General features: G+C 46.1%; 1 protein-coding gene across 1 annotated transcript in view; it reads left to right on the top strand.

Moving 5' to 3' along the window:
* LOC147105239 (uncharacterized) overlaps positions 1-25,753 on the top strand; it is a 66,277-nt gene extending 40,524 nt beyond the window's left edge. The window contains exons 5-6 of the mRNA XM_086011394.1: positions 522-661; positions 23,095-25,753. Coding sequence (XP_085867520.1) covers positions 522-661; positions 23,095-23,145 — 191 coding nt within the window. The 3' untranslated portion in view covers positions 23,146-25,753. The remainder of the gene's footprint in view (positions 1-521; positions 662-23,094) is intronic.
* Positions 25,754-27,709: the final 1,956 nt, after the last annotated feature.

Raw genomic sequence — 27,709 nt, forward strand, 5'->3', positions numbered from 1 at the left:
GGCCACGTTTCCTGCATAGGTTTTTCACGGTCCAGAAGCCTATTCAAATTAGTGGGAGGAACTAGCAATTCCAATTTTTGCTTTGGTGCACAACGGCCATGGGCCAGCTCAACTATGATTTTGTCATTCTCTCAAAATTGGGATTCTTTTGTACACATGAAACAAAAAAACTGAAAAGAGATAAATCTTTGGCACAAACCAAATGCGTTGACGAGTCGAGCTATAAGTTTCAACACCATGGAAAATCAAGCAATCAATTTTGTTGATCAACATTAACAATTGATTTATTAGCTTGCTTTTGAAATGCGTTGACTATTACCCAGATTTATTTTTTGAGCGATGAATTTATTTAACGTAAATCTACTTGCTTATATATAATGCATTTGGGTTGCTTTCATTGATGTCATTACATCATTGAACAACTCAAAAAAAAGATCACAGTATATAAAGCGATTACTTTTGTAAAATTAATTTCAATATGCCAGTCACTGCAGATAAAAATGTTAACTATGTTTGAACAGGTTTTGTTGAAATGGAAATAAAGAAAATGCTTGATGTTCAGAATGAGGTTCGGCTGTGGAAGAAAGGTTTGAATGATGAGACCAGTCTGCTCCAAAGGTCAGATTCAACACTGAAAGATGCTGGAATCCTTCGTGAGCAGGTATTGAAACAGGATTGTCCAATTATGGGTACTGTCAACTCATAAAATACTTTGCAAACAATGCATAGTGACCAGCTTAGTGGTATAATAGCATCATTGCATCACCACCTTTACAGAAATAGAGGGACTGATCCTGACAAAAAAACTCCTTAGTGCAGTGTCAACTGATCTACAATAATATAAAGTGTGACTAAGAGTGCAGACTCGAGTCTGACAGTGAGAATATTTATTCTGGGTTTCCAGCACTGGTAGTCAGTCACTATGGGTTGGATTTTCTCAGTGGTGTCGGGATGGTGGCGGGAGAGCTGGTTTCCGGGTTGCGGTCCCGCTCCCAACTGCAGCTGCTCTGTCACAGGGATTTTCCCTTGATTGGCCTTGTTAACAGGCTTCCCAGCCAATTAACAGGAAGTAGGTCTGATGACATCATTTGATGACACGATATCAGCCGATTTCCTTAAAGGGACCACGGCCACATTGAGTTTGACAGTTGTTCTGTCAGTGTTTGACAGCATTGAGGTGCTGCAAACACTGACAAGCTCTGCACAAAGGTGGACGCTTGCACCCAAGCTCTCCAATGACTCCCTTCATATGCTTATGGTGGGAGTGACAGCACGCAGGGAGGTTCTCTTCCCTTCCAAGGACGGAAGAGACCTCCCCAGGACACCAATGCAGCCTGGTTGCACATTGCACAGGAGGGCAAAAGCAGGGATGTCGTCAGGGGTCCCTGGCTGCAGTGGCACTAACCTTTCAATGATCTCAGTAGATCACGAAACGTTACTGCAAAGCCACATTCAAACTCACCCTGCTGTGCCACTCAACACATCCCCATCACTCTGCCTTCCATACCCTACTCCTGCACATCCTTACTCACACCAACTTACCTTGCACCTCCACCCAACCCTCTCTATCTACATTATCACTTCCCCATCTCACTAGCCACCCCTCACACTCACCCTCATCCTACTGCAAGCATACCAACTAATAACACACAAGGGTAGGCATTTGAGAGGTTTAGCCAATGTCCATGTGAAGTTTCTGGTAATGTGTTGTCATACTGTGAAATCTATATTTTCAACACTGCCCCTTACTGGACAGATCTGTGTGCACCTTGAGAAGTGTCTTACTGAGTTCCAGTGAATGTTGAAACATAATTCCCCGCCCCCCCCACCACAGTGATGAGTGTGCATGGAATGATTTGGACATTAAAGGGATGCTTTACGGTGCTGGTGTGGGATGGTGTCAACCTGATGCACCATGTGACAGTCAGGATTTACAGCGTCAAGTGAAATAAATCTGGCCATGGTGATGCCATTGCTGGCCTCCCGGGCAGCAATGTTGTCCAGGGCTGATGCCCTGTGGCCTGTGCAGCATCAGGTGATGGCGGAGAAGGTTGGTGATGTTGGTGTGCCTGGTGATCTTGGTGTTGGGGCTGATCGTGGCAGGAATCAGAGGACCAAAGTCTGATTTTTTTCTAGGGCACCGATGTTGCTGGAATAGATGGCCTCTGCAGGTGAGATGACAGAATCGATCTGTCAATGGTGAGAGAGGTTGTTCCAATGAGGTGGCACTGGACATACAGTTGCCTCTAAACACTTGAAAGCTAAATAAATCTCTATGGGGGAGAAATTGAGTATAGCCCCGTTTGGGGCGTCAGCCTCGCCAGGGCGCTAAAAGTAGCGCCCTGGAAACATTTGCGTCCCCGCACCGGAAATTGAGTGGTTGCGCCCCAAAGGGAAGCGCAGCGCTACTGGAGACGCCCCGCATCCCTCTTGGGGCGCTGCGAGTGCATATCGTGGCGCAACGTGCCGCAGCGCCACACTCTGCGGCACGTCACGCTGCGGTATTGCAGATCTTCCTCCCCTTCTTAACGAGGAAGGGCCTTGTGCAGGGCGATCTGGGGCCCAGCTGGGCTCCCGAGGATCGGGAGTGCAGGCAAAAGAGCCCGGCACCGAGGAGAAGTGCCGGGCTCTTGGAGCGCAGCCGGCACTCCGCGGGGGGAGTGATTCAGGAGGCCGGGGACGGGAGCGCAGGCAGGTGCTGGCAGGCGGCCAACAACAAAAATGGCCGCCCCGCACCTCGCCTTTAATTTGCGCCTCCCCGGCCGCAGGTACACCACCCTGACCCTGTCGGACATAATGTCCGGCGGTAAATCAGGGGGCGCTGCCAAATATCGCGGCTGGGGTGTCAGCGGGGTGCTATGCACACCGATGACGTCATCGGCAGCGGCGCAGCGCTAAGGTTTAGCGCCACCACTAACGTCCCGCGGAATTTAGCGGGAGGCGTGGGCAGTGCCGCGCCCGGGCGTGAGTTGGCTTGCGACCCACTTAGCGAGGCGTTAACAGGTGGCGCAACCAACTGAATTTCTCCCCCTATATGTCTTACAAATGCAGTAACCAACAGTTTCTATGAAACTGACCATCTGTAACATGGCATCCTTTACACCACTTCTGCAGCTGTCAGCTTATCAGATATGTCAGAGCAGACTCAACTCACACCAGGGTGAGCTGGTGTGTTTCCCGAGCAGCGGGTAACCTGCGGGGGAGCACGTAAAATTGGAAGAAAGTCTCAAAATACCATTAAATTGGCTCTTAACAAGCCATTTAATGAGCTCAAATGTATCCCCCACTGCTTGATGTCGGGTCAGTTCTGCACTGACAGACCAGACACCTGGGAGACTCGCGTGGAGGTGGGTTGATAGCAGGCTTCCTATCCGCTGTCAATCATTGCTATTTTGACAGCGGACCCACCTCCGAACCTGCCCTCTGAGCGCCGGCAAAATTCCGGCCTATGAGTTACTAGTTCTGGCTGAAACATGTTAATATTTTTGGACAGTTTTAAATGTGCGAGGAAAAATTAATTCTCTTAAACTCTTCTGAAATATTATTGAAAAGTGATGATATATTCTTAAATTTAGCTGTCAATTTCTATCTTGATACATCCCCTTTAGACTGAAATTCCTCTCAAAAGGAATAGAAACAAGTGAAACTGCTGTTTGATCTATAAATGGGTGTATAGCAGCACCTGTAACCCCATGAAAGAAAACAGTGGCCCAGAAATTCGGGTCGGAGGCTACCCGCGGGTGCAAGCCTCCGACCTGCACTTACCTAGCGCACCGGCCGCTGAGCTGTGGGCCTGCATGGGATTCCGATCCTGGGCCTCCTCCAACTGCCGGCGCGCAGTGCTTGCGTATCCCGGGGTGCAGTTAGTTCGAAGCGTCCCCTGGGATCACGCGGGCCATGGAGAGCCAATGGTAGCAGGGAAATGCCCATTCATAAAATTGACAGGAAGGGCTGTCAAAACTATAAATACTATAAGCCCCAAAACATAACTAAAGCTTCAAATAAATTTTTTTTTAAATCACATTTTTAAAATAACTATAAATTACATAAAATAACTATTTTAAACAATAATTTAAATTTTTGAAAAAATTAATTACATTTTCTAACGGGGCTAAAAATAAACTTACCTTTCTTTAAAGTATTTAAAAATAATAAACCTGTGGAAAAAATGTTTTAATTTTAATTAATTCACCACTTACCTTGTTAAAAGCAGGCCTTGCGACTGCTTTTTAAAAGTGTAACTGCTGGAGACTTACCCTCCTGGAGAAACCTGGAAAAAGAATGTAAATCCCAGGCGCACACGCTGCCTCTCCGGCGCACGCGTTCGACCTGTGAACCCCTTCCTTTAAGGGAATGGAAGTTCCGGTTTCTCGCGCATGCGCAGTGCGTGCACGAAACCGGCGCTTTCGTTGGCCCTACGCATGAGTACCCAGTGCGTACTCACCTGTGGAGACCTGAATTTCTGGGCCAATGTCTCTTCTTGAACTGAAGTTAAATAATAAAGGACATTGTAAAATAGTAGCAATAGCCTAGAAGGTATTATGCATTGCTTAGTAGATAACATGCGCATGCCAGTGTTCATTCGGCCAAGAAATGTCGGCTAACCCCCGAAAACGGGCATGGGGATCGTGGTCCGCGATTGACCAGCAGCCGTTCATTGCTTTGCAGGCAGTAAGCTGAATTGATGCTGCCTGCTCTTTTAAATGATTGCTGCGTGCAGCCAGTGCTCCCTGCACTGCTCATTGGCTGCACACATTAGATGGGGGCCCGATATCGGGCAGCCTGCACCTCTTAAAGGGGAGGTGCATTGTGGCTGCAAGAAGTGATGGGAGTTTTTTCAAAAGCGAATCTGGGCTGTGATATTTGAGCAATGGCTGAACATGCGCGAGAGCGAGCACCAAAGTTTTCAGACAATGCACTGGAGGTCTTGGTGGAAGAGGTGGAAAGCAGAGACAACCTGGGCTCGATTCTGATACTGGGGCGGGCTGGGGTCGTGTAATCCACATTTCGTGTTAGCCACCTGATTCTAAATCGATGTGGGAAAATGATGTCATTTTAACTTAATTGGCCAATTGAGTTCCAACGTGTGGGAACCCATGGCCAATGAGTTTTTCCAGTCTGAAAGTCGCCTCCGATGACGTCATCATTGCTGCTGCATTTAAGGTCTGCAACAAACCTTGCTTCTTCTGCAGACTGCCAAGCTTTTGCCCTTGCTTGTTAGAGGCACCTGCAGAAAGAATGGCCAGCCAGAGACCTAGGTCTGCACCCCGCTTTGATGACATTGCCCTGCAGGCTTTAGTAGAGGGAGCAAGAGCACATAAAGAGGTGCTCTTCCCTTCTTCAGGGAGGAAGAAGCCTCCCCAGCAAACCAAGGCTGTGTGGATCCAGGTGGCAGAGGAGGTCAACTCTTGGTCAATAACCCGCAGAACCTGGCTTCAGTGCAGGAAGAGGTTTCATGACCTTCTGCGCAATGGAAAAGTGAGTATGAATTTCCCATCACCCTCAATCTGATCCCCATTGCCTCTCCTCACCAGCACTCAGCTTTAGCAATCTCTTCCTCCACATCCCACTTGACACTGACATCCATGCACCCATACCCATTTCCTCTCTCTCTATGGTCACATTCACCTAACTATTTGACTATGCAGCCCTCACACGCACTATCACAGTGATGCAATTACAACTTACAACACACATGGAGGGCCCTTGGTCTTGCCACCTCACGCCATCTTTGTCTCCTTCTAAGCATCTATGCTATGGATTCTCTACACTCACACCTTCATTCTCACTCAAACTCCACTTGTCTCCCTCATTGCAGGAAAAGAGAGCTCACAATAAGAGAGAAAGAGTGAGGACAGGAGAAGGGCTACCCTCAGTAGCCCAGCTCACCACCTGGGAGGAGGCGGTCCTGGAGATCGTGGGAGTGGAGGAAGATTCCCAAGTGGGCGACGGACAGACGGGCGCATCACAGCAAGCTGGTGACAGAATAGTTTTCCATCTCTCTCAATGACATTGCATAAGTCGCTGATAATGATTCTGAAGCTCTAACAGATGGACTTATGATCATCTGCAATATGCAATGTGCATGTAACCTTGGCATCACATCTCTGACTCTTTCCTTTACTCCCCCACAGGACCATCGCAAGCACCCGTCCCCACTAGCCAGGAGGAAGAGCCTGAGCATCCAGACTCCTCAGAGGAAGCTGCAACCTCTGAGGGCGCAGCGTCAGCAGAATTCAGCGCACCCAGCACCAGCACAGACACTCACACCTTGGTGGGACCTTCGTGAGATAGAGTAGTGTTGTCACCTGGTGTATCACAGCTCACAAGTGAGCATCAGCAAGTGGTGGAGACAGGGACAGCAGTGGAGTGTCCTCGTTAGAGGGCGCAGGACTCTGCCAGCTCGGCTCAGCTGCATGTCGACCCTCTGGGTCCATCCATAATATCAGCGGTGCTGGAACTCCAGGAACAGATGCAGGAGTCTCTGGCAGGTTTTGTCTCCAGGGTCGCTGCGAGTATGGAGCGAATGGAGGAGTCCATTGCGAACATGAGCAGAGCCTTTGTGGAGTCATTGGCGCATGAACGCATCACCATGGAAAGGATGGCAACCTCCATGGAGATGATAAGTCGCCAGAGTGCAGAAAACATGGTGAGTGTTCTGAATAGAATGACATCTCTGGAGGAACGATGAACAGAGAAACCAGACCTTCATGGAAGTCCTTCTGAGTAGGACTGCCAGTACAGATACGGGTCCCCATGGCCTCCCTGATGTGCAGCAAGGTGCTCTCAAGCCACTTGCAAGCGCTGAGGGAGACCTGACCCATGAGAGGGAAGTTGGTGGCAGACATCAAGGAAGTGGGGGCTCCCCTCCAAGCGCTCACACTTCCATGCCACTGCAGAGCCCTCGGTCAGAGCCCCACCAGAGTCCACACCCACCTGAGATCGGCGTCTCAACCCCTGCACAGCCGCAGGAGCAGCAGACTGTTGGCGAGCCCTCACAGGTTCGCCACCCCAGAGGACGCCCGCCAAAGGTGTCGAGACAGGAGCAGCAAGAAAGTGAACAAGGGGCCTCCACATCTGCTGAAGCCACAGGGGAAGCACCACGTAGGAGCATGCATAAGAGAAATATACAGCACAAATAGTCACAAGGGTAGTCACTTGGGTGAAATTTGATGTTTTATGCTAAAAAGCCATTAGATGATTACTGTAAATAAAAAATCTGATGGCTACTGCTGTAGTTGTGGCGTGTGTCATTTCGCTAATGGGACTTCCACATTGAGGGCTTAGAATTACTTCGTATATGCCTCAGTTGAGGAAGCGCTCAGTGAAGGTGGCGAGAGGGGTTTTCCAGGAGGTCACACTGGAGAGGGGTGTCAGGCTCCAAACTTCCACAGCTGTGGTTATGCCTTCTAAAAGTTCCCCCAGACCTGAGACAACAAAGTCCTGCCACCTGCAAATGATGGCTGATCAAATATCCTATTTAATGGTGGAGCTGCAGCTAATAGTCAGCAATCCAATTATGCTCCCGCCAGGTTTCACCGTCGTGTTTCAGAGCAGGCGTGCTTCACGTCGGAATAGGGTTAAAATCACCAAGGCCTATCAAAATGGCATTACAGAGGCAATTTAGTGCTTGTTAAGGGCCTTAACTGCCTATCCCGCCTCTTGGAGGCGGGACGGAGACGGGACCAGTAGGCACAATTTAATGAAAAATGCTTGGAGGTGGGATGGAGGTGGGGTTGGGCCTGCCCGCCAGTTTTTGCAATTTTAACCCCCCACACGCCTCCAATCCCGCCTCAAATGCCCGATGAAAATCGAGCCCCTGTATTCGCAGAGGGTTTGGAGGCCCTCTAGACATATTCTTAGAAGGCAGTGGGAACAATGCCAGGAGAGTTGCTCCCAGAACATGGATGCAGTGCAGGAAGAAGTTTATTGAACTGACACGAGTTGTCAAGGTGAGTGAATCCATCTTCAAATGGCATGTCTTACCAACTGCACCACTAGCCTCATCCACTGCTCAATCACTACACCCACATCACCTATCTAGCAACAATCTCTACCAATCAGTACTCAACCCTATAATTCATTTGCTTTACCTCACCCTCACACACTTAGCACTGTTGTAAGCCTCGCACCCATAACTCACAGCTTGCACAAACTGGCAGCTATACAACCATGACAGCCACATCACCCAAACATATTGCAGGACACTCACTGAAACACTTCCCTCTTTCTTGCAGGAGATGGTTGCGTATAACAGGAGACAGCAGAAAAGAACTGGAGGAGGACAAGTGTGCCTGCATGTTTTAACCCCATGGAGGAGACGGTGCTGGCTATCATGGGAAGTGGCATCACTGAGGCCGTGGCCACTGGTGGGGCTGGAGGGATCGATGATGAGAGTAACTGCATAACTAATACTCATTCTCTCATCCCACTTCTCCCTCATCCCACAATCTCTTCTCTTCAGAATCTGCAAGTGGTGTAAGCATGCATTTCTTACCTTTTCCTCTCCCCTCACTACAACCCAACCCTTGTTCCTTTTTCATTTCAGATACCCAGGAATTGGTATCTTCCCAGTCAGTGGAAGAAGAGGAAGAAGACAGTGAGGATGAAGAGACACCATCACTTGATCTTACACTCGTAGCCAGCAGCTCATAGACTGACAATGTGCATATTTTAGAGGCTAGGATAGAGGAAGGAGCTGCACGTGATGAGACACTGGGGCAAATGTGCATGAGTCAGAGCGAGGGGAAAGGATAGCACAGGTGCCAGCTCGCCAGCGGGTGAGGTCGCGCACTAATTCTGCTGCAGAACAGTCAGATGAGGACTTCGATGGACCAGGCTACAGAAGAAAGCTGATGGATGTACCTAACCAAATGCTTGGTGCACTGGAAGCCTGTGAACAATGTCAACGAGCATGGAAGAGTCCAGCACCAACTTGGCACAGGGCGTGGAGCCCATCCTTTCCAACATGGAATGGGTGGTCACCTCCATCAGCACACCTGTAGTACCCACCATGATGCAGCGTCTGATGGCTGATGTTACAGCTTCCATTGCACCAGAAAAACAGCTTCCATCAAAGGTCTGAGTGCTGCAGTGGAAGCTCAGACTGCGGCCATCATGGCTCTTGATACCACTGTTCAAAGGGGCTTCCAGGGCGTCACAGCAGTCCATCAATCTGTTCTTCAACAGATCCGTAGGATTGCTGAAGCGCTGCCCTGGGAGAGTGGTAGTGGCTCCATGGAATATGAACTTGCTGTCTCCTCTCTCAGGATGACAGCATTCCTGCTCCCGCCCCTGCCAGTCTAGCAGTGCTCCTGCCAGCCAGCCCAGACTGCTGCAGCCTAGGCCGAGATGGTGCAGTTTGAAGCCAGGCCTTCTAAGCCCCGAGCTGCTCGAGGTTGCGGGTCAGCAGCCTTCCACCATCCATGCTGCAGCCACTGGGGAAGCACCTCGTAGGAGCACTAAGACAAGCAAAGGCACATGGAAGACAGGCTTTAAGGGAATGCACAAGGGTGATTAGTTTATTTTTGTATACATTATGTCATGATTGAATTTATAAAATTGGATTGGAATGTGGTTTTTATTTTTGTGTTGTCGTAAATAGGACGTATGTGATGGTCAGTGATAGAGGAAAGATAAGGAGTGTGGGACTGTTAGTGAATGGGGAGGTGTGGTTCAGGTTAATGGTATCGCTGATGAATTACTTGATCACTTAGAGCCAGGGTAGAAAGTGGCTGTCTATGTGGTATCCTCCCTTCCTCCTTGTGTTCCTCCTCCTCCACTTCCTCCTCCTTCACCTCCTCCTCTTCCTTGTGCTCCTGCTCCTCAGCTTCTCGCCTGATAGGTGGTGGCAAGGGCTGTTCCCTCATAATGGCCAGGTTCTGCAGCATGCAGCATACAACTGCAAATTTTGATACTTGCTCAGCTGAGTACTACAGGGCTCCTACGGAGCGGGCCAGCCAGTGGAAGCGTTGCTTGAGGATGCCGATGGTGTGCTCTATAATGTTCCTTGTGGCAAGATGCCTCTCATTGTAGGCCTGCTGTGCACATGTGCATGGGTTCCAGACCAGAGTCATGAGCCATGTCATGAGTGGATAGCCCTTGTTGCCCAGTAGCCAGCCTTTGACTTGCTGCGGTGGGTCAAATACAGGTGGCACAAAGGACCGCTACAGCATGAAGGAATCATGACTACGGGCATTCACCTGCATGATACGCTGCCTGTGGTCACACACCAGCTGCACATTGAGAGAGTGGAAACCCTTTCGGTTCATGAAAATGGCAGAGTTCTCATGAGGCGCACGCAAGGCAATGTGCGTGCAGTCAATGGCACCACGCACCATGGGGAAGCCTACAATCTGTGCAAACCCTTGTGCTCACCCTGCCTGCTTGTCTCTGGTAAGCTGAAATGAGATGACGCTGTCTCTCTGTGTATAGAAAACCTCAGCGACCTCACTTATGCAGCAGTGTATTGCAAACTGTGAGATGTTGCTCATATCTCCCACAGCAGCCTGGAAGGAGCCAGGCACATAAAAGTTAAGAACCACGGTCACCTTGACAGCCACAGGCAATGCTGTCCTTGCACTGCTTTGAGGTGACAGTGTGGCTGCAGCCGTTGGCAGATTTCAATCACTACCTATTTTGTGAAGCGAAGACGTCTCAAGCATTCCACCTCGTTGAAGTTGAGGTAAGAGAATTGCTCCCTAAAGACCCTCAGCAGATATGGCCTCCTGCTGAGAGCCCTTCTCCCCCTACTCTTCCCTCCCTCTTCTAGCAGCTTGTCCTCCTCTGTGCAGCCTCATTTCATTCTCCCAGTCATGCTCAATTCCCAGAGAAAGGTCCAGCAGGCCACCTATGTCTGAAAGCAACTTGTTTCAGCACAAGCTTTTAAATGACCAGGAAAGTACTTCAGCAGCAGACCCTCTTTAGGCAAACTCCCAAAACGCGTACAATTGCACCAGCAGCCAGAAGAAACAATCCAGCAACTAATCTGTAAGTAGTTCATGATCCCTTTAAATAGCACTGCTGGGGGGCAATGTGTTGCACTGCCTCCCTCCCCCAATGCGCGGCCCATTCAAAATTTTGCGCATGCGCGGTATCTATTGCGAAAGTCAGTGAGTGGCCTGCGCAGGACCTTGCAGATGACTGCACGGCTGCGTAGCTTAGCGGGAACATTGGTGGGGGCTCTTTCATTTAATTTAACGTGTGTTCAGCTTGTGCCAGGTTAAGACAAGGCGTAGGTAGGTGCGTGGAGTTCGAAAATGGCAGCACTGGCGTCAAATCAGCATTGCACACTGATTGACGTCATAGTCTGCCTGCTCTGCATGCTGCCGGCGGTCGTTAGGTGCGCCTACACCTTTACCAAGATGGTGTCTGGCACACTCCCCGTCGGAAGTGCGCGCGCACATTTCGGACGCCATGATTGAGTGTTAGGAGGCTGTGTAGTGGCTAAACAATGGGTGCCACACAGCCCAATTTCTCCACCATTAACTTTTAATTAATAGTTAGCAAATAAAATGCCTGTCAACACCTGTTGTCAGTTTCCCTGGAACACCCAGTCACAGCTGCAGAGGTTGTTATTGCCAGGGAACAGTGAGATTGGCAGTGCATGTTTGCCAGATGCTGATTGGCAAGGAATGCTTTGAAAGTTTGAATTTGAAAGCACACCTTTGTTTTTATTGGAAAGACTTCTCCATTGCTCAGGGAGTCTTATGCTTGGTTCCTGTAGCTAAGAATATTTTAACCCTTTGTGAACTGCAGTTATATTTCAGTCACACAATGAACAAACAAAGTCACAACTAAGGACTTAAGTGTAGATTCAATGGCGCTGTATGCTGGGAGAGCAGGTCCATAACAAGTCAAAGGGGAATTGCCAAATTAGAAGACCAGGCCTTGTACCCATTTCCTACTGAGCTGCAATTCAACAGTCTTCTGTACTTCGTGAGCTAATGTCCTTGTGCCCATTTCATGCCCCAGCCTCATTAAGGCCCCAAATTTGATGCTGAAGCGTTTAAATGAACACCGAGCACATGCTGTAACTTTAGCGCTAATTTGCTCTTTTTTCTTGAGTGCTCATTTGGAATGGGGGCATTGGAAGCACCATGTATGAAGGACCCCAAAAAGTCTCACAAACCTTGCACATTTTTTTTGGTTACAGTGTTTACAGTTCCTTTTTAGTACTGTGCTTTTATTATAGATGTTACACATATTGCTATTAATATGTGGTTTTAGAACAATTTTTGGGAAACTATTTTTATTACTTTTTACAGTAAGTTTGTGTCTTAAGTACCTCAAATACAGTGGTAAAAGGTGAAAAAAGGCATGTGAGAGAGAACATCAGAGATTTTACCATATCTGCAGACTTTGGCACACTTACTTGTCAATGACCGAGGATAACTGTCTCAGCTTGCTCTAGGCCAGCAGTTGCATAACATGCCATCTAAAGCAGAATAGCCGCAGCCAACTTGCAGAATAGGGAGGGTACTATCAATGGCTGGCAAGATCACCCTTGCCCTTAAATGTTATCCCTTTAGTTTATTCCTGGCTATTGTGCAACATCAGCTGATGTGCTGCCCACATGTGGATCAAACAAGTGACTGATACATTGGTTAGCATGGCAAACACTTTCATGAAAGGATTTGTTAGCTAACCAATGATACATGTCACCAAACTGCTACATTTCTCAAACTATAGTGGATCTTTAATGGCTGCCAAATGCCCAACCTGAAGACCATCCTGGGTGTCAATAGATGACCATGTTTGTGTTACAGTGATTTGATGTGTGAAGCTGTTGGAAGATTTGAGTGTGGCAATTGTAGATTGGATCTTGACTTGACACCCTGAGGTATGGATATTTATGAGATGCAGTGAAAGAATTGTAAGGTTGTCTGTGGGGTTATCATGGGTGACATGCAACACTTTGTGCCATGCAATCTTGGCCATCTACTTGGCACATGGTACTGTTGGGTAGTCTTACCTTATCACCTCTTGCATGTGATATCAGGTCCTGCAGGTACTTCAGACAGCATTGAGCCTGGGCATCACCTCCTGTCTGGTGCCATGGAGTGCCAAATATGCCCTTAGTCACCTCATGCCCACTTCACCAGCCATCAAACAGGGAACAGGGTGAAGCATCAATCTACAGCCATAAACTCAATTTTGTGCTTTCACATTGGATTTTCCATCCTTTGGTTCTCACCACCATACAACCTTTGCAAAGGCTGAAAACTTATTAAAAAAAACAGTTTTGAGCTTTTGAAAAGCCTGTAATAATTTTTGTTCTCATGTGAAGTTACTTACTTTTAAATGGTAACATTCCTTTAGATGTGAGCTGCAGTTCTTAAAGGATTTCAGGCTCATAGGGGGAGAAATTCCCCTCCTTTGCGCCTCCAGTGGGGAGCACTAACGGGGCGCAAAGGCCTTTTCGTTGACCGCGCCTCCCGCCAAATTCCATGGGAGGTTAGCGGCGGCGCTACCAGGTTGCGCCCAGATCTCATGCGCCCGGAGATCGTGATGTCATCTCCGGGTGTGCCGTCCCGGTAGCGCCCCAGCAGAAAAATTCCCTGCTGGCGTCCCCTGCAGCAGCGCAGGGCGATGGTAGCAACTGCTGCTGGGGGCGCGAGCAGGGCGGCCGGCCATTAGTGGGGCAGAAATTAAAGGTGAGGTGGCCGGCTGCCCTGAAAAAAGTGTCGGCTTTTTGGAAAAAATTGCTTTTTGCTCCGGACGCGGGATCTGTGCCGTGATCTGGCCTCTTGCGCATCCTGATTTTCATCGCTCCACCATTGGCAGCTGTGCCTTCAGTTGCCTAGGTCCTAAGCTTTTCTTGAATGCTGGACTGATCACGCGGCACCCCCGCTCCCTGGTGCTGCAGGCATATTTTTAAAAAACTGCAGAGTTCGCAGCGTGGGGCCCTTCCCTTTAATCCAGGGAAGAGCCCTTGCAACGTGTCAGCGCCACGTGGCACAGTGCGTAGCGCTGCTGAGTCGTGCACCCCGGGTCGTGCATTTCCCCTCCTATTGCACTCCAAGAAGGAAGTGGAGCGCTTGATTTAGCGCTCCACTTCCCTCCTGGAGCAAAAAGTGGGAATTTTAGAAAGGCTGGAAGAGGATAGCGCCTGGCGCTACCTTTTCCAGCTTTTCTGATTTAACGCCCCAAACGGGGCTCGAGGGGAATTTCTAGCCCATAATATTCAGTGACACCTGTTCTACGCAAGCCCCAGATGGCCGCGAGCTTGTCTTGCCATATCCAGTGAGACAGGATCGTTATTCTGCCATAGTGAGACTTAGGCCTTATACAGGCCCAAGTGGCTTTTTAAGAAGGACCATTGAAATGCCCTTTTAGAATGAGCTAATCCAAAACATAGCGGTATTGCAATAAAGGAATATTTTTTGTTTCTTAATATTACTCTAGTTATGTTTTGCGATGGCCCTCATTGGCTCCCAGTTCGGCAACACCTTCATTTTAAAATTCTCATCCTCGTTTTCAAGTCCCTCTGTGGCCTCGCCCCTCCCAATCTCTGTAACCTCCTCCAGCCCCACAATCCCCCGAGATCTCTGCGCTTCTCCAATTCTGGCCTCTTGCGCATCCTGATTTTCATCGCTCCACCATTGGCAGCTGTAGTGTATGTAACCGTTCCACCTTTAAGAGAACTATTTAGTAACCGTTCCACCTTTAAGAGAACTATTTTAAGAGTTGCACTTCTTTATCTTGGCTGCTGTATACTGTAATACTGACGGTGACCACACTGGTATATAAGTGCTGTGTAATGATTTATTGGGCAGTTCCGCCCTGACCTTCAACTAGTAAAGACCTGTTAAAGTTTACTCTTGTGGTCTGTGTAGTAATTCCCAATACAACACACAGACTTAACAGTGGCGACGAGTACGATCTTACCCTGCGGCAGAGATACATCCAAGGCAGTTTAACGGGCGTCGAGAAGAGGCATCCGCCCTCATCATTCTGCTGAGAAAAGACTCGGGTCTGCAGAGCAACGGAAGAATTCTAACACGAAGCTTTCCATCAGCAACAGGCAGGATCATCCCTTCTATCACGGTGGTGGGTAAGCCGATCAGCGACGAACAGCGAGTCAGCCACGTTGACTGTGAAGTAAGGGAGGGAAAAACGGAGGATATAAGGGCGGAGAACTCGACCACGGCCGGGGAAAAGAGCCGGACAGAAGTCGGGGCCAGAGGCGCTGAGACTGGGGCAGCGTAAGGCACGGAAGCCGCGGTGAATGCAAACGCAGCCGGTGTGAGAGACCGCAGCGAATGCAAACGCAGCCGGTGTGAGAGACCGGGCTGCAAGCGGGCTGGGAGACGCAACAGCGTCGAGAGCAAGCTCGACCGCGACCGGTGAAAAAGGCCGGGCAGCTACCGAGGCCGCGAGGCGCAGCGACCGGGATAGCGAAAGGCGTGGGAGAAAATTAAAAAAAAAAAACCGCTGAGAACTCAGCCGCAGCCCGGGGGGGAAAGGACCAGACTGCAAGAGGGGCTGGGAGGCACGATTGAAAACCGCTGAGGGAGAGATAGAGCCCGAGCGAGCGGGAGAGACAGAGCCCGAGCGAGCGGGAGAGACAGAGCCCGAGCGAGCGAGCGAACGAGCGAGACCGAGCGAGCGGGAGAGAGAAGAGACCGAGCGAGCGAGGGAGACTGAGCGAGCGAGGGAGAATGAGACCGAGCGAGCGAGGGGGAACAAGACCGAGCGAGCGAGGGAGACCGTGCGAGCGAGGGAGACCGAGTGAGCGAGGGAGAACGAAACCGAGCGAGGGAGACCGAGCGAGGGAGACCGAGACCGAGCAAGCGGGAGTGACACGAGACAGCCAGCGGGGGAGAAAGGCAAACGCGGGAAGCCGCCATTTTCAGAGGCGGGGAAGAAGACAAGCGCGGGAAACCGCCATTTTGAAAGTAGGCGGGGAAGAAGACAAGCGCGGGAAACCGCCATTTAAAAAAAAAGTTAAAGAAAAATTTCTTTTTGTTCTCAAGAAGATTGCGAGGATGCCTAAGCGTGGTAACATCAACGATTTCGATCCCGATGTTGAAGATTGGGCCACGTATGTAGAACGCATAGAGATATATTGTAAGGCTAATAAAATATCAAATGAAGATAAAGCACTAACCTTACTAAACTCAATGGGTGCGAAGACATACGGGCTATTGAAGCATCTTCTTTCACCAGCTAAACCGACGGATCAGACTTTCGCTAATATTGTTGCTGTCCTGAAGGATCATTTGAACCCCACACCGCTGATGTTAGCGGAACGGTTTAAATTTTATGCGAGAATGCAACTGAAAGAGGAAAGCAACGCGGAGTACTTAATTGAACTGCGTAAGCTAGCGAAATACTGTCAGTTTGGGGAAAGCCTGACAGAGGCACTGAGAGACAAATTTGTGTGTGGATTGTCGAAAGAAGGAACACAAAAGCGGTTGCTTGAAGAGAATGATCTTACATTTGATAAGGCTGTCACTATTGCAGCATCGCACGAAGCCGCAGCGAGAGGCACTGCGGAAATGCAGCTGAAGGCAGCGGTACTCAGCGTAGATCAAATGGCTTTGGGTACAACGAAATGTTACCGTTGTGGGCAGACAACACACGATCAGAACCAATGCTGGTTTAAAAACCAGGACTGTAGAAAATGTGGCAAGCTTGGTCACATAGCTAAAGTATGCCGGTCAAGAAAGAAGACTAGCAACAAAAAGTCACCGCAGGAAAAGTGCAGAAAGGTACATAAGGTGGCTGAGAAGAGTTCGGATGAACAGAATTCGGATTCAGACTCCAACAGCAAGGAACTGGGTAGTCTGAGAATTCACAATGTGAGTAAGGAAGCTGACCGACAAACTATCTGGGTCACACTGCAGATAGCAGGAGTCCACGTGAAGATGGATTTGGACACCGGATCGGCGTTGACGGTCATGAATAAACAAGATTACAAAACGTTATTCACACATATTCTCCTACGGGATACGGAGATAGTATTGCAGACATACACGGGGCAAAGAGTATACCCCATCGGAAAGATAAAAGTCAAGGTGAGACACAAGGGCAAAGAACACCAAGGAATGGACATATATGTACTACCTGAGGGAGGTCCACCACTTCTGGGACGGGAGTGGATCAGGAAAATAAATATGGACTGGCACTCCCTAAAAGCAATGACGGAAAGTCCAGAAAATGAGCGGGAAGTTCTGAGGTGTCCAACGTGCAACAAAGTCTACAAACAAAGGGTGAAAAACCTGTTTCAGAAGCACGTGCTGCAGTGCGGAAACCAGACTTCACAGGAGGATGGTGACGGGAACAAAGCCCAGGATAATGATTCAACCAAAAGGAGGTACCCCCGACGCAGTGCCCGGGCCCGCTCAACTACATTTTTCGGGTTGACTCCCTTTTATGGTGGCAAGTCATATGGTGAAGAGGATTTTCCATTCTACCGAGATCCTTCGGGGAAGAAAAGAGGAGAGCAGTCCACTCAAGGGCAGGTAGACGGAGCCGATGATCCAAGCACGTCTTCTGACAAGGATATGGAATACTACTACAATTTCACCAGAACTGTCATCACGTCCGATCGCGAGGGAAGACTCGAGCCGTGCAGTTTCTTTGACGGCGAGGAAGATTGCCGCCTACCCAGGATCAGCTCAGACTCTGGAACTGATGATGGTAAGATCAGCCCATGTGCAAAAGACAAGTCTAAAATGGACTTGCAGACTAATGACGGAAAAACGAAGGAGTGCATAAATGCTTCAGAAGAGAACAAAGTGTCAGAACAGAATTCCACTGAACAACAACAACATAGTTTGACAGAGAATTCTTACTCTGTCCAGTCTACAGACATGCACATTTCTGAGGAACACCGGGCTCGAACTCAATTCAATCTCAAACTACAACAGCAATTAGAACAAATGATTCACCGTTTTGAGCAAGAGATGAATGCAAAGAAAAAGTTCTTGGACACAGAGTTGGAGAATCTGGGAAGACAGCAGAAGCAGCTGATTGAGAAAATGGAGCAGGAACACACAAACCGTTTGCGCGATGAGGCCAAACGAATCAAAGATGAGCAAGAAAGGGAATATGTCAAATTCATCGATCAGTTGAAAGCTAAGAAGAAAGAGCACCCTTTTGTGAGCAGTGTCAGCAGTAATAAGCCACTCAGGAAAGTGGTGGCAGAGGCAAAAGCTGAAGTGATGGAGGAAATAGAAGACAATAGAGAAGAAGCAGAAGATGATGACTCATCTGAACTACTATCACCCCTACCAGGTCACGCACGTGGTCCCTCCGAACTGAGCCAAATCAGTCTGGAAGTAGAAAAACTTCCCAAGGTACTCGAGCCTTTAGAAGTCAGCAATGCTGGTTCTGAAGTTACGAAAGTTCAAGCTGTTAAGTCCAGTGAAGGACTATTAGATGAGTCAACCCAGCAACGAGAACCAGAGACCCCTGAAAGGTGCCATGCTGACCAGATCATCGAGTCATCCGAAAAGGGACAATCTACACCACAACTTTATACGCCTAATGTTGAAGCAGAGATACCCATAGTATCTACCTCCGATCTGGTGATACTGCAACCAGATGAACTCGACACTGGCATTCAAGCCGAATCGACCTTGCCAAAAGAACCTACTACACCACCGAAAACTACTACACCACCGAGAACTACTACACCACCGAGGCGCTATCCGGACCGAGTCAGGAAGCGCAGGAGGCGCCGCCGCAGAGACTGAATCTGTGAACTGTTTTTACATGAAGTTGTGTATATATGTTATGATGTTATGTTTAATGGGGAACATATATACTGTTAAGCTAAAAAGGGAGGATTGTAGTGTATGTAACCGTTCCACCTTTAAGAGAACTATTTAGTAACCGTTCCACCTTTAAGAGAACTATTTTAAGAGTTGCACTACTTTATCTTGGCTGCTGTATACTGTAATACCAACGGTGACCACACCGGTATATAAGTGCTGTGTAATGATTTATTGGGCAGTTCCGCCCTGACCTTCAACTAGTAAAGACCTGTTAAAGTTTACTCTTGTGGTCTGTGTAGTAATTCCCAATACAACACACAGACTTAACAGCAGCTGTGCCTTCAGTTGCCTAGGTCCTAAGCTTTGGAATTCCCTCCTTAAATCGTTCCGCCTCTCTACCTCTCTCTCCTCCTTTAAGATGCTCCTTAAAACCTCTTTGACCAAGCTTTTGGTTACCTGCTCCCATATCACCTTATGTGGCTTGGTGTTAAATTTTGTTTGATAACTTTCCTGTGAAGTGGCTTTGGGCGTTTTACTATGTTAAAGGCACTATATAAATACAAGTTGTTGTTGTCTGAGATCAAACAACAAAGTTAGATTTACCTTGTAACTTAAGATTGAAAACATATAGAAACATTTAGAAGATAGGAGCAGGAGTAGGCCATTCGGCCCCTCGAGCCTGCTCCGCCATTTAATGAGATCATGGCTGATCATCCAAATTCAGTACCCTGTCCCTGCCTTCTCCCCATATCCCTTGATCCCTTTAGCCTTAAGAAATATATCTAACTCCTTCTTGAATATATTTAATGAATTGGCCTCAACTGCCTTCTGTGGTAGAGAATTCCACAGGTTCACTACTCTCTGGGTGAAGAAATTCCTCCTCATCTCTCTCCTAAATGGCTTACCCCTTATCCTTAGACTGTGACCCCTGGTTCTGTACTCCCCCGCCATCAGGAACATCCTTCCTACATCTAGTCTGTCCAGTCCTGTTAGAATTTTGTAAGTTTCAATGAGATCCCCTCTCATTCTTCTAAACTCCAGCGAATATAAGCCCAATCGACCCAATCTCTCCTCATATGTCATTCCTGCCATCCCAGGTATCAGTCTGGTGAATCTTCACTGCACTCCCTCCATGGCAAGAACATCCTTCCTTAGATAAGGCGACCAAAACTGCACACAATACTCAAGGTGTGGTCTCACCAAGGCCCTGTACAACTGCAGCAAGACACCCTTGCTCCTGTACTCGAATCGTCTCACTATGAAGGCCAACATGCCATTTGCCTTCTTAACCACTTGCTGCACCTGCATGCCTACCTTCAGTGACTGGTGCACAAGGACACCCAGGTCTCGTTGCACTTTCCCTTCTCCCAATCTTCTGCCGTTCAGATAATAATCTGCCTCCTGTTTTTGCCTCCAAAGTGGATAACCTCACATTTATCCACATTATACTGCATCTGCCATGCATCTGCCCAATCACCCAACCTGTCCCAATCATACTGGAGTTTCTCGGCATCCTCCTCACAGCACACACGCTCAGCCAGCCTTGTGTCATCTGCAAATTTGGAGATATTGGCCCAGAAATTCGGGTTGGAGGCTTCCCGCGGGTGCAAGCCCCCGACCTGCACTTACCTACCGCGCCGGCCGTTGAGCTGTGGGCCCGCGTGGGATTCCGATCCTGGGCCTCCTCCAACTGCCGGCGCGCAGTGCTTGCGTATCCCAGGGGCGCAGTTAGTTCGATGCATCCCCTGGTATCACGTGGGCCATGGAGAGCCAATGGTAGCAGGGAATGCTTCATTCATAAGTTTGACAGGAAGACCTGTCAAACCTATAAATACTATAAGTCCCAAAACATCACTAAATCTTCAAATAAATTTTAAAAAAACATCAAATTTTTAAAATAACTATACATTACCTGAAATAAGTATTTTAAACAATAATTTAAATTTTTGAAAACATTAATTACATTTTCTAACGGGGCTAAAAATAAACTTACCTTTCTTTAAAGTATTTAAAAATAATAAACCTGTGGAAAAAATGTTTTAATTTTAGTTAATTCACCTCTTAGTTTGTAAAAAGCAGGCCTTGCACCTGCTTTTTAAAAGTGTAACTGCTGGAGACTTCCCCTCCCAGGAAAACCTGCAAAAAAAACGTAAGTTCAATGCGCACGCGCTGCCTCTTCTGCGTACGCGTTCCACCTCTGAACCCCTTCTTTCAGGGGAACGGAAGTGCCGGTTTCCCGTGTATGCGCAGTGCATGCTCTTAACCGGCACTTCCATTGGGCTTACGGGTGAGTACCCCGTGCGTACTCGCCCGTGGAGACCCGAATTTCTGGGCCATTACATCTGGTTCCCTCATTTAGATCATGCATATATATTGTGAATAACTGGGGTCCTAACACTGATCCCTGCGGTACCCCACTAGTCTCTGCCTGCCACTCAGAAAAAGACCTGTTTATTCCAACTCTTTGCTTCCTGTCTGCCAACCAGTTCTCTATCCAAGTCAGTACCTTACCCCCAATCCCATGTGCTTTAACTTTACACGCTAATCTCTTATGCGGGACCTTATCGAAAGCCTTCTGAAAGTCCAAATACACCACATCCACTGGTTCTCACTTATCTATTCTACCAGTTACATCCTCAAAACATTTCAGGAGATTAGTCAAGCATGATTTACCTTTTGTAAATCCATGTTGACTTTGTCCGATCCTGTCACTGTTTTCCAAGTGCTCTGCTATTACATCTTTTATAATGGACTCTAGCATTTTCTCCACTACTGATGTCAGGCTTACTGGTCTATGATTCCCCGTTTTCTCTCTACCACCTTTTTTGAATAGTGGGGTTACATTAGCTACCCTCTGTTGAATCCGTGAATGTTAATGTATGGTATTCTTCAATAAATCGACAGAGACTGCAGAGGAACAATTAACAGGTGTTTACTGGATGTAGGTTACTCAAAAACTAAAGTACAGATCCCTACTCAGGGTTTATATACCGGTGTGATCACTGCCGGTACTACAGTATACAGGAGCTGTAAAAAGTAGTTCTCCCCTTAAAGGTACATACACTACACCCTCCAATCTATGGGAACTGTTCCAGAGTCTATAGAATTTTGGAAGATGATCAGCAATGCATCTACTATTTCTAGGGCCACTTCCTTAAGTACCCTCGGATGTAGATTATCAGGCCTTGGGGATTTATCGGCCTTCAATCCCGTCAATTTCCCTAACACCATTTCCCTACAAATACTGATTTCATTCAGTTCCTCCCTCTCATTAGGCCCTATGTTCCCCGACATCCCTGGGAGGTTCTTTGTGTCCTCCTTTGTGAAGACAGAACCAAAGTATGTATTTAATTGGTTTGCCATTTCTTTGTTCCACATTATAAATTCCCCTGATTCTGACTGCAAGGGACCTACGCTTGACTTCACCAATCTTTTTCTCTTCACATATCTATGGAAGCTTTTACAGTCAGTTTTTATGTTCCCTGCAAGCTTACTCTCATACTCTATTTTCCCCCTCTTAATTAATCCCTTTGTCCTCCTTTGCTGAATCCTAAACTGATCCCAATCCTCAGGTTTGCTGCTTTTTCTGGCCAATTTATATGTCCTCTCCTTGGATCTTATGCTATCCCTAATTTCCCTTGTTAGCCATGGTTGAGTCACCTTTTTTGTTTTATTTTTATGCCAAACAGGGATGAACAAATTCGGTAGTTCATCCATGCGATCTTCAAATGTTTGCCATTGCCTATCCACCGTCAACCCTTTAAGTAACGTTCCCCAATTCATCCTAGCCAACTCGCGCCTCATACCATCGTAGTTTCCTTTATTTAAATTCAGGACCCTAGTCTCTGAGTCAAATACTTCACTCTCCATCTTAATGAAGAGTTCTGTCATATTATGATCGCTCCGCCCCAAGGGGCCTCGCACAACAAGATTGCTAATTAATCCTTTCTCATTACATGAACCATAAGATAAACCAGTGCCATGTAAGACTTATGTGGCTTGGAATCAATGCCCACTTGGAGTTGGGGACCCCTGTAACCGTAAGTATCTTAAGCTGGCCTAGAAGGAGAAAAACGAATAAGTAATTAGAAGCAGTTTGTAGATAGTGACCAATTAAACACCATATTGCATATTGCAACTTTAATGACCTGCAATTTAAACAGAGTGTGGGAACACTAAATTGTCCTATTCACATATTAATAGTCAGTCATTGAGCCACTGAATGAAGCTATGATTTGTACAGAACTACATTTTTGTTAAGTGTACATTCTTAGTTGACGCTACTTGAATTGATTGTGGAAAATTTGAAACATTGTCAGGTGGTACTGGGCAACTATATACTCTGAAATATTAATTTCCTCTTCTTTAGGTTTTGGTCCTTGAGGAGACGGATGTACACAAAAGCAGATCTTGGCATTAGGATGGAAATTCTAAAAAAGAAAATGACAAACAATCATAAAAATTATTCCCATGCTAGAAGTAGAGATAGTAGACTGAAGGAATATTGAGTTAATTAAAAAGGACTACGGCCCTGATTTTAACCTAAACTGCCTGGTGGGAATGGGAAGAGTTTGGGTCAAATGCCCATTTTACACCCTCTCCTTTTAAGTCAATGGAGAGTGAAATCGGGTGGGGTGTAAAATGGGCATTCAACCTGAACTCACCACGTTCCCGTCGGATTATAATGGAGGTTAAAATCGGGGCTATATCTCTGAATGTTTTTAACTTCAGTTCAATGTATGGCCCATTATAATCTCTCTCAAGTCTCAATAGTTCCAGGTTAAAGTTTGATCTTAAATCAACACTTCTATATTTTTCAAATTCAATATAACAAGACAAAATTATCCTTACATTCATAAGGTTAAAAAGAACTACCTTTAAAGAATGCTTTGATTTCATGAAAGATGGATTGCTGTGAAGAATATCGAGCTTGCAATTGCCAATCCTGTCAAAATACATTATCCAAGAAGATTAGCATATTTTACTGGATAATGGAAAGTGTCAGGACTTGTTAGCGCATTCATAGTTTGAATATGATACTGCTGCCCTTCTGTGGGGTACAGAAATGATTGCATTTGTGATCTGACACTCGGGTAGTCCACTTACGGTCTTGCTGCTCATAGATTCCAAAGTCAGGTGGCTGTGGAATACTTGCTGTGTCCTACAGATGATTGCCTACTATTTTTATGAAGCCCATATTTTGAAAATATCTTGAGATAGAATTCTGCAGCACTGCGCAATTGAATTAGAAAACACGGCAGCAAATGTTTACATTTGTTTCAAAACACTAAACTACCTACAATTTATATCTTGGAATTTCTTGGCTTGCAAACTAGAAATTCTTGACAACGTTGCCCTTTAATATGTGTTACATGTACATGTGTCTCTCATTTGACAGTGTCTATAGCCTATAAATGACAGCACACTCAGCAGTGTCTGTTTGGTCTGAGTGACAATCAATGCAGAGACAGAACCTGAGCCATTAGAAAACCTGAGACTGCAACTGTTGAGACTTTTAGCTTTGAATTAGCCTTATCCTGAAAAGCCGATTGTACTACAGTTTGTTCATTTGTGTAAATCAAAACCCATTTGGTGTAAGTTTCTCCTACATCTATATTTTACAGAAAATAAATGAATGCAGTAATTTAAGGGCATTCGTGACTTAGTGTATATAGCATAACAGATACTATGGAGAGAGTTACAAAGCTGTAATTCAGCAGAAGCAGCTCTGTAGATGTCTCAATTCTCCAGGAGTTGTACCAACATCAGGGAGATCCCAAAATAGAACGACAGCCTTTAATTTGAGGGGAATGTTAATGACAGCTGGTAGCTGTACTGTGATGGCACTTATGAAAGGGTATACTAGATGATTATGCCAATCGTGAAGCTCCATAACATCACAAGGTTTGCAGGAAAGTACTAGAGTTTGTTTTCAGTCATTTAATGTACTTACAATAATACCAAATTATAATATATACTATGTGGATCTATAATTTCCTTGAACACATCTCTTAAGATTGTTGGAACACCCCCATCATATTTTGGTTATTTTCTTCCTTTAAGTAGGTCCCTCGCACTACACATCAGTCCCTTGCTAAAAGGGTGAGCAAGTGACATGTTTCCAGGCCTCTCCCGGTACTGCTATTGCTTTGTGATTCAGACATTCTGAGATTGGGAATGCATCATGGCAGGGAGAGGGAACCCATATCCTGCCAGTCAAAATAATTATTAGGAACTTCCATTGGAATGTGTACTCTCTGCAACTTGCTGGGTGTTTTTTTAAATAAATATAATAGTGGAACATGCTGAGGTATTTAAGCAGTCATCCACAGCATCATTTAAGTACAACTTCAAATCATTATAACAGGATACAGACTAAATGTTAGTGAAATGTTTAAAGGTATTTTCACTTTTGGATAAAGCTCAATATTAATGATGGGCCAATTGCAGCCACTTTTGTTTTTGCTCAGCCCTTTCATTCTGTGCAGCCAATTCTTTTTGTAAATCTCCTTAGAGAATAGATCTGTACAGCACTATTGAAGAGCACTAGTGACTCCTATGGGCAGAAAGCAGCATTGCATGGTGGAAGAGTCTCCTATTACACTCACAAACTAAACCTAACTAAAATAAATTGTAGATATGAATTAACATTTTGTGATTGCAATTAGATGCTTAGTACTTTAAACAATATGAAAATTGCTTTGTTCCATTAAAGTCATTCTTCTATAAATTTGGGCTGGTGCATATACACATGTAGGTATCCAGTGATTACCTTACTCTAGTACATTTATATTTTATGGGATTGAAAGAAATTTAAAAAAAGGCAAAAATAACTTTAGACATTTGAGCTTGCAAGTATTGCAAGGAAATAGTTTTCAAAGCGATGTCATTTTTGTCTTGCAGCATCAATTGCCTTTAAGAGCAGTATTAATTTTATTGAATTCTATCTCAATGTTTTGTTTAGAAATGCTCATGGTTTTGTTAACCAAAATGTTTGGCATTCTGGAATAAATGCAGTGTTGACTACATTTCCCTGTGTCTGTTTTAATTAGTTAAGAAACACCCTTCTCAGTTCAGATATCCCACACATAAATCCATGAGATTGTCTTGGCACAAATACATAGAAAGAAACAAAGAAACATAGAAAAAAATAGGAGCAGGAGTCGGCCATTCGGCCCTTCGAGCCTGCTCCGCCATTCAATTTAATCATGGCTGATCCTCTATCTCAATACCATATTCCCCCTCTCTTCCCATACCCCTTGATGCCTTTTGTGTCTAGAAATCTAATTATCTCCTTCTTAAATATATTCAGTGACTTGGCCTCCACAGGCTTCTGTGGTAGAGAATTGCACAGGTTCACCACCCTCTGAGTGAAGAAATTTCTCCTCATCTCAGTCCTAAATGTCCTACCCCGTATCCTGAGACTCTGACCCCTCGTTCTAGACCCCCCAGCCAGGGGAAACATCCTCCCTGCAGCCAGTCTGTCTAGCCCTGTCAGAATTTTATACGTTTCAATGAGATCCCCTCTCATTCTTCTAAACTCTAGTGAATACAGGCCTAGTCACCCCAATCTCTCCTCATACGACAGTCCTGCCATCCCAGGAATCAGTCTGGTGAACCTTCGCTGCACTCCCTCTATGGCAAGTATATCCTTTCTTAGGTAAGGAGACCAAAACTGCACAGAGTACTCCAGGTGTGGTCTCTGATTAGAGGCAATTCTGTGTATTGCATGTTACTGTTTAAGATTTTCATATGTGGTCAGTGCCAGACCACCACAGACCACCTGCCTATTGAACTATTATCAGTTCTCAAATGTCCCCTATAACTTTTCTCATATCAAATTCCTAAATCGATATGCACTGTCTTGCACATATTGTACTACATAACGTGTACATTATCGACTATGTTCAAAAACTATTGTTGTCTACATGAAATGCATTTAGCTTCGCATGGATGAGTTTATGCACTATTAGTGTAAATGTTTTTCATGAATATTTATACATGTAGCTTTCCTTGCTTCTAATAGCGGAAACCTGTACGGCAAGATAATTACTGTTGACACACTTCACCCCCACCCCCCCCACCAACCTGCCCGCCGTGATGTTGATGCTAAATATTCAACCAACTTTATATGCAAGAAGACAAGAGGTCTGTGCAGCTTCTAAAAATACTAATCATATTTATTTTTGATAGATAACTGCAAATGCTATCAATTGCTGCTATGGTAACTAATTCTCTTGACCCATAAAGAATTCAGTTTACTAGCTTTGTGAGGAAAGATTGAAAAACAGATGAAAATCTTAAATATAGGTTTTAAATAAGTTGAGTTGTTTCACTTTAGGCCTGTGTTATATAAAATTTCTCTAATTGAATAAAACACTTTCCTGCTGATGGCAAAACCTCAGCTGTTAAACTCAATAATATTCTGCTTGACATAATAGTGCACAGGAAAAACTACTTTACTTTAACTGTGAGCACCGGGCTGTTTCCGCATTATAGGAACATTGGGGGGTGCAAGACACCGCCATTTTTAATGTCATTCATGATCAGGCTGAAGGCACAACGTATACCACAGAGTGGGAGATAAACCTTTATAATTTCCTCCAATTAATTCACATTCTCAGCCTGGCCATTAGGGGGAGACACAGAATGGAGGATGAGAGTTTATGAACAGGAAATAAGGAAAACATAGAGAGAGAATCTCCTAGGGCGAATCGTGTGCCTCGATTAATCAAGTGACTGGTTATACAGCAAAATCAGCAGGATTGTGACAGTAATTCACTGACAACCTGTCAGCTGGAGAAAAGTGGATGGTGCGGCATTACCTCAAAAAATGGGAGAAAATAACTACAAATTGGGAAATACATTATTTTCTAAAGATCAAATTAGCAATTTTAATGAATTATAAGCCCCTGTATAAACAGAAGACTGTGGGGGATCTGTAGAATTAAGTGGTAATGATCGACAGGGAATACACAGATCAG

Source organism: Somniosus microcephalus, chromosome 18 (assembly GCF_052327205.1).
Source record: "Somniosus microcephalus isolate GS21.2 chromosome 18, FLI_Smic_1.0, whole genome shotgun sequence".
Classification (NCBI taxonomy): Eukaryota; Metazoa; Chordata; class Chondrichthyes; order Squaliformes; family Somniosidae; genus Somniosus; species Somniosus microcephalus.